General features: G+C 34.1%; 1 protein-coding gene across 3 annotated transcripts in view; it reads right to left on the bottom strand.

Moving 5' to 3' along the window:
• ATRNL1 (attractin like 1) overlaps positions 1-15,903 on the bottom strand; it is a 730,944-nt gene that overhangs the window by 383,677 nt on the left and 331,364 nt on the right. For all 3 annotated transcript variants that reach the window (XM_046649411.1, XM_046649419.1, XM_046649424.1), the window contains exon 25: positions 14,162-14,223. In XM_046649411.1, the coding sequence (XP_046505367.1) occupies positions 14,162-14,223 (62 nt within the window). The remainder of the gene's footprint in view (positions 1-14,161; positions 14,224-15,903) is intronic.

Genomic DNA, 15,903 nt, shown 5'->3' with positions numbered 1-15,903 from the left:
TGGGGGTGGGCTCTCCCTTACTCTCTCTGAGCTTTAAAGAATTTCCTTTTCCACACAACAAGTCAGAACCAGAGAATTTTTCCAGATGTTTCCTGTCTAGACCACAACAGTTGCTTTCAGGTTTCAAACTGCATTGAGTTTCAGGTCAGGGGATACTAGAGGGAAAAACTAGTAAATTTCCAAACAGTTCAGTGACACTGTGAGTTCTAGTGTTCTTCCTTCATCTGCCTGCTGATACTTACTTTTCAGAATTATCAAAAAGCTGCCCATGCATTTTATCCAGGTTTTACATTTAAGAGCAGTGGAAGATAAAAAGAGTTCCATAGCTCATGCAGTGTTACCTAGAATTGGAAGCCCTAAGGTGAATTGATTTTCGACAGAGTTGCAAAAGCATTTCAAAGGAGAAAGACGAGTCTTTTCAACAAATCATGGTGTAACAACTGGACATCGATATGCAAAATAATGAACCTTGACCTACCTCTCAATCATAAACAAAAAAATGATTGAAAAGGATCATAAACCTACATGTACAATGTAAAACTATAAAACTCTTAGAAGGAAATCTGTGACCTTGAGTTAGGCAGAGTCCACAGACATGAAACCAAAAGCATAACCTATAAAAGAAAAAAAAAAATACATTGGATTTTATCAAAATTAAAACCTTTTTCTCTGTTGAAGGCAGTGTTAAAAGAATGAAAAGACAAACCAAAAACTAGGAGAAACTTATTTCAATCACCTATTTGGCAGAAGATTTATATCCAGAATACATAAAGAACATCTAACACTCAACAATAAAAAAAACAAAGAAGCCAATAAAAACCGGCAAAAAAATTCAGACACTTCACCAAAGAAGATGAAAGTATGGTTAATAAATACATGAAAAGATAATCAATATCATTAGTCATTAGGGAAATGTAAATCAAAGTCATGATAAGATACCAGCACATAACCTATTAGAATGACTAAAATAAAAAATACTGACAAGACCAAGCACTGAGGATGCGGAACAACTGAAACCCTCAAGCTTTGCTTGTGGCAATGCAAAATGATAGATTTACTCTGAAAAACAGCAGCAGTTATTATAAAGATAAACATACATCTACCATATGATCCAGCAATCCCACTTCCAGGTATTTATCCTAAAGAAATGAAAATTTATGTTTGCAGAAAACTTGTAAGTCTCTATGTTGCACAATTTGTACATATGTATGTTATTCGTGGCAGCATTATTTATAATTACCAAAAAGTGTAATGATCCATATCTCTCAGTGGTGCATAGATTAAACAAACTGTGATGTCCATATAATGGAATACTACTTAACAATAAAATACAATAGACTATTGACACCAAAAACCAACTTGGATAAATCTCAAATGCAGTATGCTAAGGGAAAGAAGCCAGTCTCAAGAGGTTACATACTGTATGATTCCACATATATGACATTCTGGAAAAGATCAAATTGTAGGCACAGGAAACAGCGGTTACCACGTTTATGGGTGGGGAGAAAGTCTGACAGCAAAGGAAGCCCTATGAAGGTATCTTTGAGATTTTGGAATTGTTCTGTATCCTGGTAGAGCTGATGACTACAAGAAAATATGCATGTGTTAGAATTCATGAGGATACCTCCAAAAATGGAATTTTACTGCACATAAATTTAAAAGGACTTCATAAAGGAGTAAAAACAAAACCAGATAAGAAATAAACCAAAAGCCTCCAGAGAAAAGTGACTGTTACATGGTAAGTTCGCTGAGAATATTATGAGATGAGGCAGATAATTAAGCCTGGTTATACAGGAACTTGAAAGTCATAGTTTGAATTATATTATAAATGTGACAGGAAGCTTTTAAACAGTAGAGTCACATAATTTAATTTAAGCTAAAAAAAATCACTTTGACTATTTTGAATATAATAGATAGATAGAAAGAAGAATCAGGGTTTATGTATGGGGTTAAGGAAAAAGAAGTGTATTTAGTTGATCCCCAGGTATTAAAGTTAGGTAAATAGTGGTGCCCATAACTGAGCTAGAATAGTGCAAAAGAGAGGCTGTTTGCCAAGACAGCAAGTTTAATTTAGGACATGTTAATTTTGAGGCGTTAAGCAATATTTTGGTGAAAATGAGTTACTGATATCACTCTTAGAGAACTATATTCCAGCCTCTAGCGTTCTGAATTCCAGCACGGAAAATTAGCTGTGCAGCATTGGTTTAACTAAATTACAATAAACTTTGCACAATAACCATTTTACTCGAGCTACATTTGATATTTTGGCTTAAAAGAGCAGTTGGGACTTAAATATCTGTTTTCTTCTATAGCAAAGTGATGGAGAAAATTCCTGAGTAAATCTCCAATATAATAAGATGTAATTTATGGTTTCTACTTAGCTAAATCCATATTTTCAGTACCTTCAGGCATAACTTCCATTAACATATCCATTATCATAAGCTTGAAAAGAAGGACTTCTGTTTATTTTTCACTATTCTCAGTGTTCTTTGTCCTTGTACCATTTTTTTTAAAAAATCCTTATACCAAATACTCCTTCTGGGTTATGCCACTTTGATGTATGCATTTTGTTTCTAATGATTTAGGTTCACCTCTCTCCCTGTAGGGAGCTACATCTCTTCTTTTCTTCTTTTGAAATATCTGCATGTACAACATGAATAAGTTTCATTTCCCCAAAATCTTGATCACTCTGCTAACTTTGCATTATTCTTCTCACTCTCATGTTCACTTTTATAGGGTCATCTTTGATTGTTCTGGTTTTCAATTGCTTAACTCCTACTTTTCCTTTTGTTTTTATATTCTTTAGATTCCTCTACCTAAACCTTTCCTTTTTGGATTCTCCAAATTATCATCTTTCTTGCCACTTTACACCCACTAAGATAGCTATAATAAAAAAGATATATAATAACAAGCGTTAGTGAGAATACTGAGAAATCGGAACCCTCATACATCTCCTTTGGAAAATAGTTTGCTACTTTGCACAATGTTAAATCTAGAGTTACCACGTGACCCAGCAATGCCACTCCTAGGTATATACTCAAGATAAATAAAAAAATATCTCCACACAAAAACTTGTACACAAATGTTCATAGTGGTATAATTTACAAGAGCCAAAAAGGGAGCAAAAAACCCAAATGCCCATCAACTGATGAAGGGAAAAATAAAATGTATTATACCTACAATGGAATGTTATTCAGCAATAGAAAGAAATGAAGTACTAATACACACTATATCACGGATAAATCTTGTAAACATTGTGCTAAGTGAAAGAAGCCAGTTGCAAAAGAACACATATCATATGATTCCATTTATATGAAATGTCCAGAATAGGCAAATCTAAAGATAAGAAGTAGATTAGTGAATGTCTAGGAACTGGGGGTGTGGAAGAGGAATGGGAAGTGACTGCTAATGGTACATGGTTTCTTTTTAGGGTGATGAAAATGTTCTAAAATTGATTGCGATGATAGTTGCAGAGCCATTGAATTGTGCACTTTAAGCAGGTGAATTGTACTGTGTGTGAATTAGAGCTCAGCAAAGCTGTTTGAAAATGAGTTAATTAGACAAAGGTATATAAAACTGAAATTCTCAAATTTTCCAATGTTCCTATATGATTCAGGAGAAAAAAAGATACTGATTAACATTAGTGTTGGTGCAGAAAAATATGCACATTAAAACTTAAGAGTAGTCATTAAAAAACAAATATAAAATGTACAATTCCTAAATTGCTGAAAGGAAAAAAAATTAAAGAATATTAAAAGCACATACAATTTAATAGAAAACGGGGGCAGGGGGAAGATGACTTGAGAAAGCATTTTCAAAAGTGAAAGCAAGATGGAGAAAAAATTAAAATACATCAATAATCACAATAAATGTAAATTCACTAAACCTGTCACTTAAAAGTCTCAGATTTTTTAAATAAAATAAACAATATCCAGATATTTGTGGTGTACAAGAAACACATTTACAATATAATAAGACAAAAAATGCTAAAAGTAAAGGAATGAAAAAAGATGTACCAGGGAAATTCTAACAAAATGATACTATAACTATGTTTACACAAAACAAAATATACATTAAGACAAAAAGTACCAAAGGGAGAAAGAGAATTCAAAATGAGTAAAACAAAATTCAACTTCACTCTTAATAATGGATAGAAAAACCAGTAACGAAATGGAAGATTTGAATAACACAATAAACCAACTACATCCAACAGACATAAATAGAACACTCTACCCAACAACAAGATACATATTCTTCTGAGTGCACATGAGACATTGTCCAAGATAGACCATATTTTAGGTCATAAATTAAATCTCATTATATTTGAAAAGATATATCTCACAAACAGTATCTTCTTCAACCACAACAGGAGAAAGTCAGAAATCAATAACAACAGGAAAACTTCACAAATTCACAAATTTGTGGAAATTAAACAACCAAAGGCTCAAAGAAGAAATCACAAGTGAAATTAGAAAGTACTTAGAGACAAATGAAAAAGAAAACACAACATAACAAAACTTATGGTATGTAGTGGAAACAGTGTTAAGGAGGAAATTTATAGCTATAAAAGCTTACATTCAAAAACAAGAAAGGTTTCAAATCAAAACCCTAACTTTAATCTCAAGGAACTAGACAAAGAAGAACTAAACCCAAAGCTATCACAAGGAAAGAAATAATAAAGATTAAAGCAGAGAAATGAAATAGAAAATAGTATAATGATAGAGAGAAACAACAAAACCAAAAGTTGGTTCTTCAAACAGATCAACAAAATTGATGAACTTTTAGCTAGATTGGCCAAGAAAGAGAAAGAGAGAGAACTCTGACTCAATTTACTAAAAATAGAAATGAAAGTGGAGATATTACTACTGATTCTACAACAATAAAAAGACTTATAAGAGTCTACTATAATCAACTGTACACCAAAGAACTGTATAACCTAGATGAGATGGAAAAGTTCCTAGAAACACAAAACCTACCAACACTCAATCATGAAGAAACAGAAAAACTGAATAGACCTGTAACTAGTAAGGAGATTGAATCAATAATCAAAAATCTCCTGACAAAGAAAAACTCTGGACCTGACAGCTTTACTGGTGAGTTCTAGCCAAACATTTAAAGAAGAACTAAACCAATCCTCTTTAAACTTTTCCAGAAATTGAGGAGGGGGGAGCAATTCCTAACTCATTCCATGAGGCCGACATTACCATGATACCAAAGCCAGACAAAGACACTACAAGAAGAGAAAACTACTAACCGATACCCTTTGTGAACAGTGACACAAAAAAGGAAATTATTATTATTATTACTGAAAGAATTATACACCATGACCAAGTGGGATTTACTCCTAGAATGCAAGGATGGCCCAACATATGAAAATTGATCAATGTACCACATTAATAAAAAGAAAGGGGAAAAAAGCCACAAATGATCATCTCAATTAATGCAGAAAAAGCATTTGACAAAATTCAATACACTTGCATGATAAAAACACTCAACAAACTAGGGATAAAAGGAAACTATCTTACAAAATAAAATCTATATATGAAAAACCCAGAGTGAACATCACACTCAATGGTGAAAGACTAAAAGCTTTTCCTCTAAAATCAGGAACAAGGCAAGACGCCTGCTTTCACCACTTCTACTACTTAGTAGTGGAAGTCTTACAGAGAGTAATTAGGCAAGAAAAAGAAATAAAAGGCATCAAAATTGGAAAGGAAGAAGTAAAATCATAATTGTTTGCAGATGATATGACCTTACACGTAGAAAACCCTAAGAATTCCACACACAAAAAAAGTTAGAATTAACAAACCCATCAAAGTATCAGAATATAAAGCCCACACATGAAAAATCAGTTGCATTTCTATGCACTAACAATAAACAATCTGAAAAGGAATTAAGTAAACAATTTGATTTACAATAGCATCAAAAAGTATAAAATACTTGGGAATTAACTTAACCAAGGAAGTGAAAGACTTGTACAACATAAACTACAAAACATTGCTGAAAGAAATTAAAGAAAAGAAATAAATGGAAAGACATCCCATGTTCATGGATTGGGAGACTTGAGGCCATTGAGCTGTCAATACCACCCAAAGCAACCTACAAATACATTGCAACCCCTATCAAAAATCCCAATGATTTTTTTTCAGAAATAGAAAAATTCATCCTAAAATTCATATGGAACCTCAAGGGATTCCAAATAGCTCAAAAATTCTTGAAAAAGAACAAAGTTGGAGGACTCACACTTCCTAATTTCAAATCTTACTACAAAGCTATGATAATCAAAACAGTGTGGTACTGGCATAAAGACAGACATACAGACCAACGGAATAAAAAGCCCAGAAATAAACCTTCAGATATATGATCAAATGATTTTTTTTTTTAAAGATTTTATTTTTTCCTTTTTCTCCCCAAAGCCCCCCGGTACATAGTTGTGTATTCTTCGTTGTGGGTTCTTCTAGCTGTGGCATGTGGGACGCTGCCTCAGCGTGGTCTGATGAGCAGTGCCATGTCCGCGCCCAGGATCCGAACTAACGAAACACTGGGCGGCCTGCAGCGGAGCGCAGGAACTTAACCACTCGGCCACGGGGCCAGCCCCTGTGATCAAATGATTTTTGACAAGCATGTCAAGCCCATTCAATGGGAAAAGGATAGTCTTTTCAACAAATGATGCTGGGAAAACTGGATATCCAAATGCAAAAGAATGAAGTTGAACCCTTGCCTAATACCACACACAAAAATTAACTCAAAATGGATCAACAACCTAAACATAGGAGCTAAAAGTATAAAACTCTCACAAGAAAATATAAGGCAAAAGCTTCAAGACATTGGATTTGGCAATGATTTCTTTGACAGGACACCAAAGGTACAGGCAATGAAAGAAAAAATAGACAAATTGGACTTCATGAAAATAAAAAACTTGTATTCATCAAAGGACACTTTATGAATAGAGTGAAAAGCAACCTAGTGAGTGGGAGAAAATAATTGAAAATGGTATATCTGATTAATTATTATAAATTAATATCCACAATATATAGAGAGCTCCTGCAACTCAACAACAAAAAAACCAAACAATATAATTCGAAAATGAGGAAAGGACTTGAACAGCCATTTCTACAAAGAAGAAATATGAATGGCAAATAAGCAAATGAGAAGGTGCTCAACATCACTAATCATTAGGGAAATGCAATCAAAACCACAGTGAGATATCACCTTGCACTAATTAGGATGGCTACTATCAAAATACAGAAAATTACAAGTGTTGGTGAGTATACGAAAAAATTGAGACCCTTATACACTGTGAGAATGTAAAATAGTACAGCCACAATGGAAACAGTATGAAGGTTCTTCAAAAAATTAAAAATGGAATTACTATATGACCCAGCTATAGGGTCACGATTGTCTGGCAATAACCTAAGTGCCCTATAACAACCATGTGTCCTTCTTGCCCTCTTCTGGGCAGCATGCCAACCATCTGGTCTGGGGCAACTGTTTCTCTCAAAGAACATCACATCTTGAGGGAACACAGAGCCCTTCCACATGAGCTACTGAAACTTAGAATGCTGGCCATGCAAGGACAGTCTCTCTTGGCAAGCCTGTAGCCTTTGTTCCCCTGCCTATATAAGCAACCCCCTCTCTGCTCGCAGTAGCAGTAACTCCATCCAGCTGGCCATCACTGGACATTCCCCATAAGAAAGACCCAATAAACCCTTATGTCTCATACACCACCTCTAGGTGTTTTCTGTGGTCTCTCCACAAGCTATCCCCCACTGTTCATGAAGCTGGGCATGTGGCCAGACACCAGCAATTCTACTTCTGGGTATATACCCAAAAGAACTGAAAGCAGTGTCTTGAATACATATTTGTACACTCATGTTCATAGCACCATTATTCACGATAGCCAAAAACAGAAGCATCTCAAATGTCCATCAACAGATGAATGGATAAAGAAAATGTGGTATATTCACACAATGGAATATTCTTCAGCCTTAAAAAGGAAGAAATTCTGCGTATGTTACCACATGGATGAACCTTGAGAACATCATGCTAAATGAAATAAGTCAGTCAGAAAAGGACAAATACTATATGATACCACTAATATGAGGTACTTAGAGTAGTAAAAATAATAAAGACAGGAAACAGAATGGTGGTTGTCAGAGGCTGGGGGAAGAGAGATGGGGAGTTATTTTTTAATGAGTATGGAGTTTCAGTTTGGGAAGATTAAAAGAGTTCTAGTAATGGATACTGGTGGTTGTACAATAATATGAATGTACTTAATACCACTGAACTGTTCACTTAACAATGGTTAGGATGGCAAATTTTATGTTATGGGTATTTTACCACAGTAAAAAAAGCTGAAGGAAAAGAAGCAACAGTTCATTAAAGAAATAATTCTAACTTGTTTGTTTCTATCTAAAAACATAATACTAAAGAGGAAAAAAATTAAGGTAAAGTTGACAAATGCGCAAATAACAGAGTGACACATTAATAAAGATCAGTTAATAATAGGTAGATGGAACACGAAAATTCAAAAGGAGCATATAAGAAAAAATAAGTTTTATCTTACGGGTATCTATAAAATCTTGAATCCAAGGATCAGAGAAAACCCATTCGTATCAAACAGGTGGGACATTTACAATATTGATCATATATTTGACAACAGGAAAAAATTCAACAAATGCCAAAGTATCACAATGATCTTTTATTGACTGAAGAGAAATCAATAAAAAAGACACATTGAAAAAATTCCACACATTTGTAAATTGAAAAATACACTTCTAAATAATTCACATGGAAATCATAAAAGAGATTAGAAAATATTTTGAACTGCAGGCAACAAAAATACTACATATTAGAGTCCATGGAATGCAGCTGAAGTAGAATATCAAAAAAATAAGTAGCCCTAAATGCATATATTAGAGCCATACAACTAGAAATTAATAAGCTTGATTTCACCTAAAATCAAAAAGTTGGAAAATTAATAATGTAACTAAAAAAAATAGAAGAACTAAGAGCAGAAAATAATGAATTAGAAAACAATGGGAAGAAGCCATACAATCTGGTTTTTGAAAGGACTCCCAACACTATCAAAGTTCTTGCATAGCTTACCAAGAAAAAAATGAAATGGGAAAATATGCAAAAGTCACAATGAAAAGAGAGGCATAATTCTAACATATGAAAAATTTTTAAATATTAATATTAGAAAATATATGCCAACAAATTTTAAAAATAAGATAAAGTGGGCAATTTCCTAAAGAAAATTGCCAACTATGTCAAGACAAATAGAAAACCTGAGAAGACAAAATTATTAATGAAATTTAATCATAAATTGAAAAATCTACCCACAAAAAATCAAACAATACAATAACAAATCTAAAAACCTTTCCAAATTCATGTGGTTTTATACATCAGTTCTACCAAAGCTTTAAGCAACAGACAAATCTATTGTGTCAATCATTAAAATGTGCTTCTCTGATCTCTGACTACTAAGAGCACACTTAATCAATGGCCCCAGCTACTGCACTCTGAAATCCATCCCTGTGTTCACACTGAGGCCACACTTCCCATAAGTGCTTCTCAGTCAGTGATTGAGCATGGAGTGATAACAAGGCAAACTTGAGCCTGGGAGATGCAGAACTCCTTTGATGGGTGATTTGGCTTGACGATTCACCATTGATCTTGTCACACTTTCTCAGAACTGCATCACAATCTCACACTCTTTCACTCAACATCCCTTTCTTCCTGATCTACTTCACAAAGGTCATATCAGCACTGGAGTCTAAAGATCTCTCACCGTCTCCCCTGCTCTTTCCCTCATGGAAGTTTCCCCTAATACATTTATTGCGTGTCTAATCCCATCTTGGTGTCTACTTCTCTGAGGACTTGTGGTCTGGGTAATTAGGAGGTAAGATGGGGATTTGGCCTGATAAGAGAGGGAAGAGAATACATACTTGAAAAAGCTCAAGGATTAGCTAGTGTGTACTGGCAGGAGCCAGGGGAGAATGATGGGAATTGGATTTTTGGCAGTATTGGATCAAGGGGGATGAGATGTAAGACTGGATAAGCAAGAATTCATGAATTTTGTTGCATATTTTCAGGACCACAAGACAGGTAATACCCTACTGAGGACTCCAGGGCATGGGGCAAATGTTGCTGGAGTGACTCTCACAAGCTAGAAAAAGCAATGACCACTGCAAAGTGAAATGGAAATGCCTGAGTTGCCCTAGCAGATGGAAGACAAAGGAATAAAAAAGACAACAGAAGGGAATGTGCTGGAATGGATGTATTATGTAAGGCCAGAAGAACTACTAGAAGACTACATTCCATGGGACACAATATTCACCAAGGATATAAGGAAGCTGATGAGAGGGTCACCAGTTTCACTTAAGAAGTTCAGCGATGGCTTTCTTTTGCAGACCAGAGCCGACAACAGGAGAGGCAGTTACAGGGGTAGGTTTATTAAGTGATGGGGACTCAGAGTAAAAGAGGCCAGGTATCAGTGGTGAACTGACAGAATCCAGGGCCATATTTACCATAATGATCAAGAAGACTGGAGGAGCAGCCAAGGGGGTTGGTCCACAAAAAACTGCGGGTATGATTAATAATGCAGGGTATCGTGACGGGCAGAATGGGTGGGCAGCCAACAACAGCTATTTAACATTATTTTTACTTTAAGTAAGAATGGAGGAACAGAAGTCTGAGGGTGGTTGTCCTAAAAGAAAATAAATCCAGAACCCATTGATGGAACAGGTGGTTGGGTCCATAAAAGAAAGGACATCTTGAAACCTCTTGAAAAGTGTACAAAATGATCCCCAAAGGGACCTTTGTACAACCTCTATACAAAGGGACCTGTGTATATCCGGGTATATACACAGGTATATACATGGGTATATACACAATGCAAAGGAATAAGTAGATATTTTGATTACTATTAGACTCAGGGTTAGAGATGACACAGCCAACCCAAGGACTAAAATGTCATCATGGCCACTCATTAGAGTTGAGGTGTTCTCAGGGTCCAGGTAACAAATTCTGGCTCATAGCAGGCCAACTATGTATACGTATCCACCCAATGAAAATTTCCCTAGTTCTCGAGTGTATAATTAGAATTTATGTGCACGGTAGTTGGAGTAATCTCCACATCATGTCTCTGTCCTGGAGGGCTAGATCTATCATAAACTACCCTTTAGCTGGTCAAGATGGTAAGTCAAAAACATTACGTCATCCCAGTGGGATAGTGAAAATTAGTACCACCTCTAAAAATCCAAAAGGTGCAGGGGTAGTGGTCCCTACCATATCACCACTTAACTTACCAGGATGGCTTAACTTCAATTAAAATAAGTAATTCAGACTTTTCAGATTCACACAGACTTACTTTTCCATTTTACACACCAGAAAAAAAAGTGCTTATTTTTTAAATAATTCCTTTCAGTTTTCTAATTATTATATTACACCACAGACTCTAACAACAACAATAAAATCCTTCAAATCTATGTAGGAGATGACTGAAATTTAGAGTTGATAGGTGACCTACTTAAGACAGCACAGAAAGCTAAGATCAGAGCCAGGCTATATCTAAAAATTATCTCCCCAGTACTTGCCGAATTTTGATTACTCCCAGAACTTTGCCCATTATAGAGGTAAAAAACTGCCAGTTCATGAACTGGCCTCCATTGAACGGTACCTAAACTGAAAAGCTGCCACATTTACCTCCGCTACTTCAATAACTCTGTTAGAAACAGCAATACAGTAACAGTGGCCTGATTCAAGGATGTCCACAAATGCTGACCTGTTTAAAAATCTCTTTTAAAATTTAGCAGTGGCCTTATTGAAGAAAAATGAAATTCAAAATATTCTGTCTATGTTTTTTCTTAACAATGAGACAATTTTAAAACTAATTTATATTTCACTACTGAAAGAAATTTAAATGACAAAAAAACCATCAAATATGTTTTATCTCACACAGTGATTAGAATATTTTATTTCACTTTGTTATGATGACAACATAATAAAAAGGATCATCTCTAAGACATGGTACATATTAACACTAGCCTTCTTTTACTTAATAAAAGAACTATTGAATTTAAGTATGCACATGAATTCAAAAGCTTCAAATAAAACCCTAAAAATTTAAATAATTTACATATATATTCAGCTTTGTGAATTTTTACAGAGCTGAACTTTTCAGTGTATTTCCACCCACACTATTCTGCATCAGAAACATTTTATTTTGATGCATTAAATAATGCTCACTTGATTGCAACTTCTAATACTTTCCAAAAACATATTGTAAACTAATTAACAGCTTTAAAATCTATTAATATTCAGAAGTACAAAGTCATAAAATATTAAATATATTTAAGATATTTTGCTAAAATTTCATTTTTTAAGGGCCAGATTTAAAGTATGAATAACACTGCATACATGTTGGTGATAAAGATGTTTATAGCATTTACATTCCGGAAATTACAACTTTTTACCAGACGTAAACAAACATGATTGTTTTCAGAGCAAAGTGACCAACATGGCAAAGGTTTGACAACAGAAGTGAATAAATGAACAGGGAATGTATAACTTTGACAAAAGAGCTTAAAAAACTGAAGGGCCATAAATGGAGATGAAAGATTCGACTTGCTTTGTATGGGCCCATATGGACGAATTAGAAGAGAGATTTACAGGAAGACAGATTTCGTCTCAATTATACAGAACAATTAGTTATCTGAAGATAGAAAATGCTATCTCAGGGGATGGTGCGTTTCCTGTCACTAAAAGCATTCAGAGGCATAAGCTAGATCAGGGGTTGGGCAAATTATGTCCACAGGTAGAATTCAGCCCACCAGCTGTTTTCACAATAAAGGTTTATTGGAACACAGCCACTCCCGTTTGTTTGAATATTGGCAGTGGCTGCTTTAGCACTGCAGCAGCAGAGCTGCGTAGAAGGAACAGAGACCCTGTAGCCCACAAATCCTGAAATATTTACTATCTGGCCCATTACAGAAAATGTTTGCTGACCCCTGTGGAGAAGTCATTAGAAATTCAAGTACTGTATGGGTATCTGGACAACATAACCAATAACGGTTACTTTGGCGTTTAGGAAAGTGACTGTCTCACCACCTGCATCAAGGATTGAGTTGTACAGGTTCTTTACTGTACAAAGCAGCCCAGTCAACTTGGTAAGTGGAGGTCAAAATTCATACTGCACTGTTTGTAAAGTTATGTGCCCTGATGGGAGACTATGTTTGCCAAAAGGAGTAGACATATTTGTCTAATTTGCACAAAGGCACCCAGTGGACCAGCATGAACTGTACGCACATCTTAATCAGCTTAACAAAAATAACATTTCTTCCAGTCCAGATGATCTAAAATGCCATAATACAGATATTCTATCATTGAAACTCAGCTTCTTCTCCTAACCCAGTCTTCCTTTATTTACACCCCATGGAAATGAAAATAGATGTCCCCTGAAAAGAGTTCTTACATTTTGAGAAATGCACTCTCTCTTTTAGAAAAATACATTGCAAATGAGCATATTAAAAACTGTAAGTAATATCAGTTAAAAACAAACCAAAAGAGCCCTGTTTAACTTTAGTATACACAGCATTTTCCCCAGTTGTTTAATTATGGAACCTTTTTTATGAAACTACTGCTAATATCTCAAATAACCCATATCCTAGGGAATGATGCTTTATTCGAAGTCATATTTAGTACTTCCAGATTATTAGCTCTTTGAGGACAGAAAATACATACTTTTTCTTATCCCCTACAGATTTTAGCACATTGCTAAAAACATATGATAATTTCCTAAGAAATAATCAAATTGATATAATTCTAAAGATGTACCTAATCAATATGGTGAAGGTACTGTTAATTTCATTAATTAAAGCAGGCTTTAATTACTTATGTGACAGGGGAAGACAAAGTTACCATCCTCTTTCCACTGAATCCATTAGCTATTAAATAGTACACCAGCAAAATAATCTTGCAAAAGTATATTGTAAATATGTTTCCTCGGCTCTGTGGTATATATTTAAGCATATAAAACTATTCAAGACACATTATATGATATTTTGAGGTCAAAAAATTAATAAATTACCTAACGGATTGACAGAACATATATCAGAATACAGGTTTAACAAATTCAAATTCAGTAAAAGCAAATTACCTGAAGAAGGTGACAAAAAACTGCACAAGATCCATGATTGTATTGTGTTGTGAGAATGCAATCTGAAAAATCAAAATAAAGAAAGTTTGAAACTTACTGAGTCTGTATTCTTCTCTAATACCTGTGGTGATGTTTCATGGTATTTGTAAATGCAATATTTTTAACTCATCAAGACATTTGGATCACCATATTATAAGTCATATATGCTGAAATTAAAACTTCATCTAGAACACCTAATATATTCAACTACTGATGACGACCTTTGCAGGACTATAACGTTGAAAATTATGATAAAATTACTTCAAGAATATATGCTAAGAGTTTCATGTCAAAGCCTGTAACATATTAAGCGTGCCTAAAACATGCAAATGAGTTTCTTTCGTCTAATAATAATCATATTTTCTATTAATACAATTGATAATTGATTGTAGGCCAAAAAATAAATGTCAATGCTATTAAGAAAACTTAGAGGATTTGTTCTTTCCTATATTTCTTGTCTAGGGAAGCTGCATGCATGCATACAAATATTTTGTTAGACACCCTCAAAAAATAAAATGTCACCTCATTTTACAACTTCATGTTAATAAGAAATAAATTTTGAGAGGTGAAACTATCCAATAAGCTCAAGTTTTCACCATTTCTGTTAACATCATACAGATTATACTTTAACACTTTTCTTGAGGAAGTATTATATAGTGTAATAGTCAATAATGCAGCATCTGAATAGAGAATATCTGATTTTGAAATCCAGTGTCTCACTTACTAGATATATACATTTTGGAAAACTATTTAACCTATTTGTGTCTCAGTTGTCCCATCTGTGAATAGTAATAATAATAGCACCTACTTTATAGTGCTAGAGGAAAGACTAACTGAATTAATAGAAATAAAATTCTTGCATATCTAGCATATAATAGGTATAATATAAAGAATATTATTATACCTTTACATTATGCATAAAGGATATGATCACCATAATTTAATTTTCCCAGATAGCTGAAACTAAATAATTAAGATATTGAATTTTTTTTCCTTTAATAATCTTTTATGAAAATCTTTCAAAGACATGTAATAGAATTTCTACTTCCAGTAAAAATGGACTAACAGGGATGAGATTTCTCTTCTGCCTTAAACAACTAGAAAATTATATAAAATATATGAAATAACCATTTTCAGACATTGAACAAAAGGCAGAGGAGGACATAATTCATTCGTGAAGGAAAACAAAGATAAGCTTCACAATTGTCTCAGCTTTCAGTGCAAAGAATTAATATTAAGGAATTTAAATTTAAAACAAGAAACACAAGTATGTCTTATATAAAATAAAGAATTACAGCCAATGGAGAAGATGGTTAAACTTTTGGCATATACACGAAAGCTTAAATATAGTAACATTCATTTCCAAAAAGCTTCTAAGCATTTGAAGAATTACAAAGCACCTATACAGAGACTGAGGAAAGATAATTATGGAGGAGACTGGTTATAGGTGAAACTGTCTTAAAAACTTTAAGATAAAACATCTTTTAAACTGAAAAAGATAAAAATAAATTTTCTCCCCAGGTGACTGTCCATAAGAGTGTGTTAGAAACAAAGCTTATCAAACAATATTATCAACAGTAACTTAAATCCATGAGAAGAGAATTCTGGAAAGAGCAATTGAGAAGTGCTGGATAATCTTCGAAAGGATAGTTATCTTGAAATTATAATAAATAAAATTGGTTCGATTAAGATAAATTGGAATA

This window comes from Equus quagga, chromosome 2 (genome assembly GCF_021613505.1).
Source record: "Equus quagga isolate Etosha38 chromosome 2, UCLA_HA_Equagga_1.0, whole genome shotgun sequence".
Lineage (NCBI taxonomy): Eukaryota > Metazoa > Chordata > Mammalia > Perissodactyla > Equidae > Equus > Equus quagga.
Note: the sequence above shows the minus strand (reverse complement) of the source record. Positions and strands in the feature narration are given on the sequence as shown.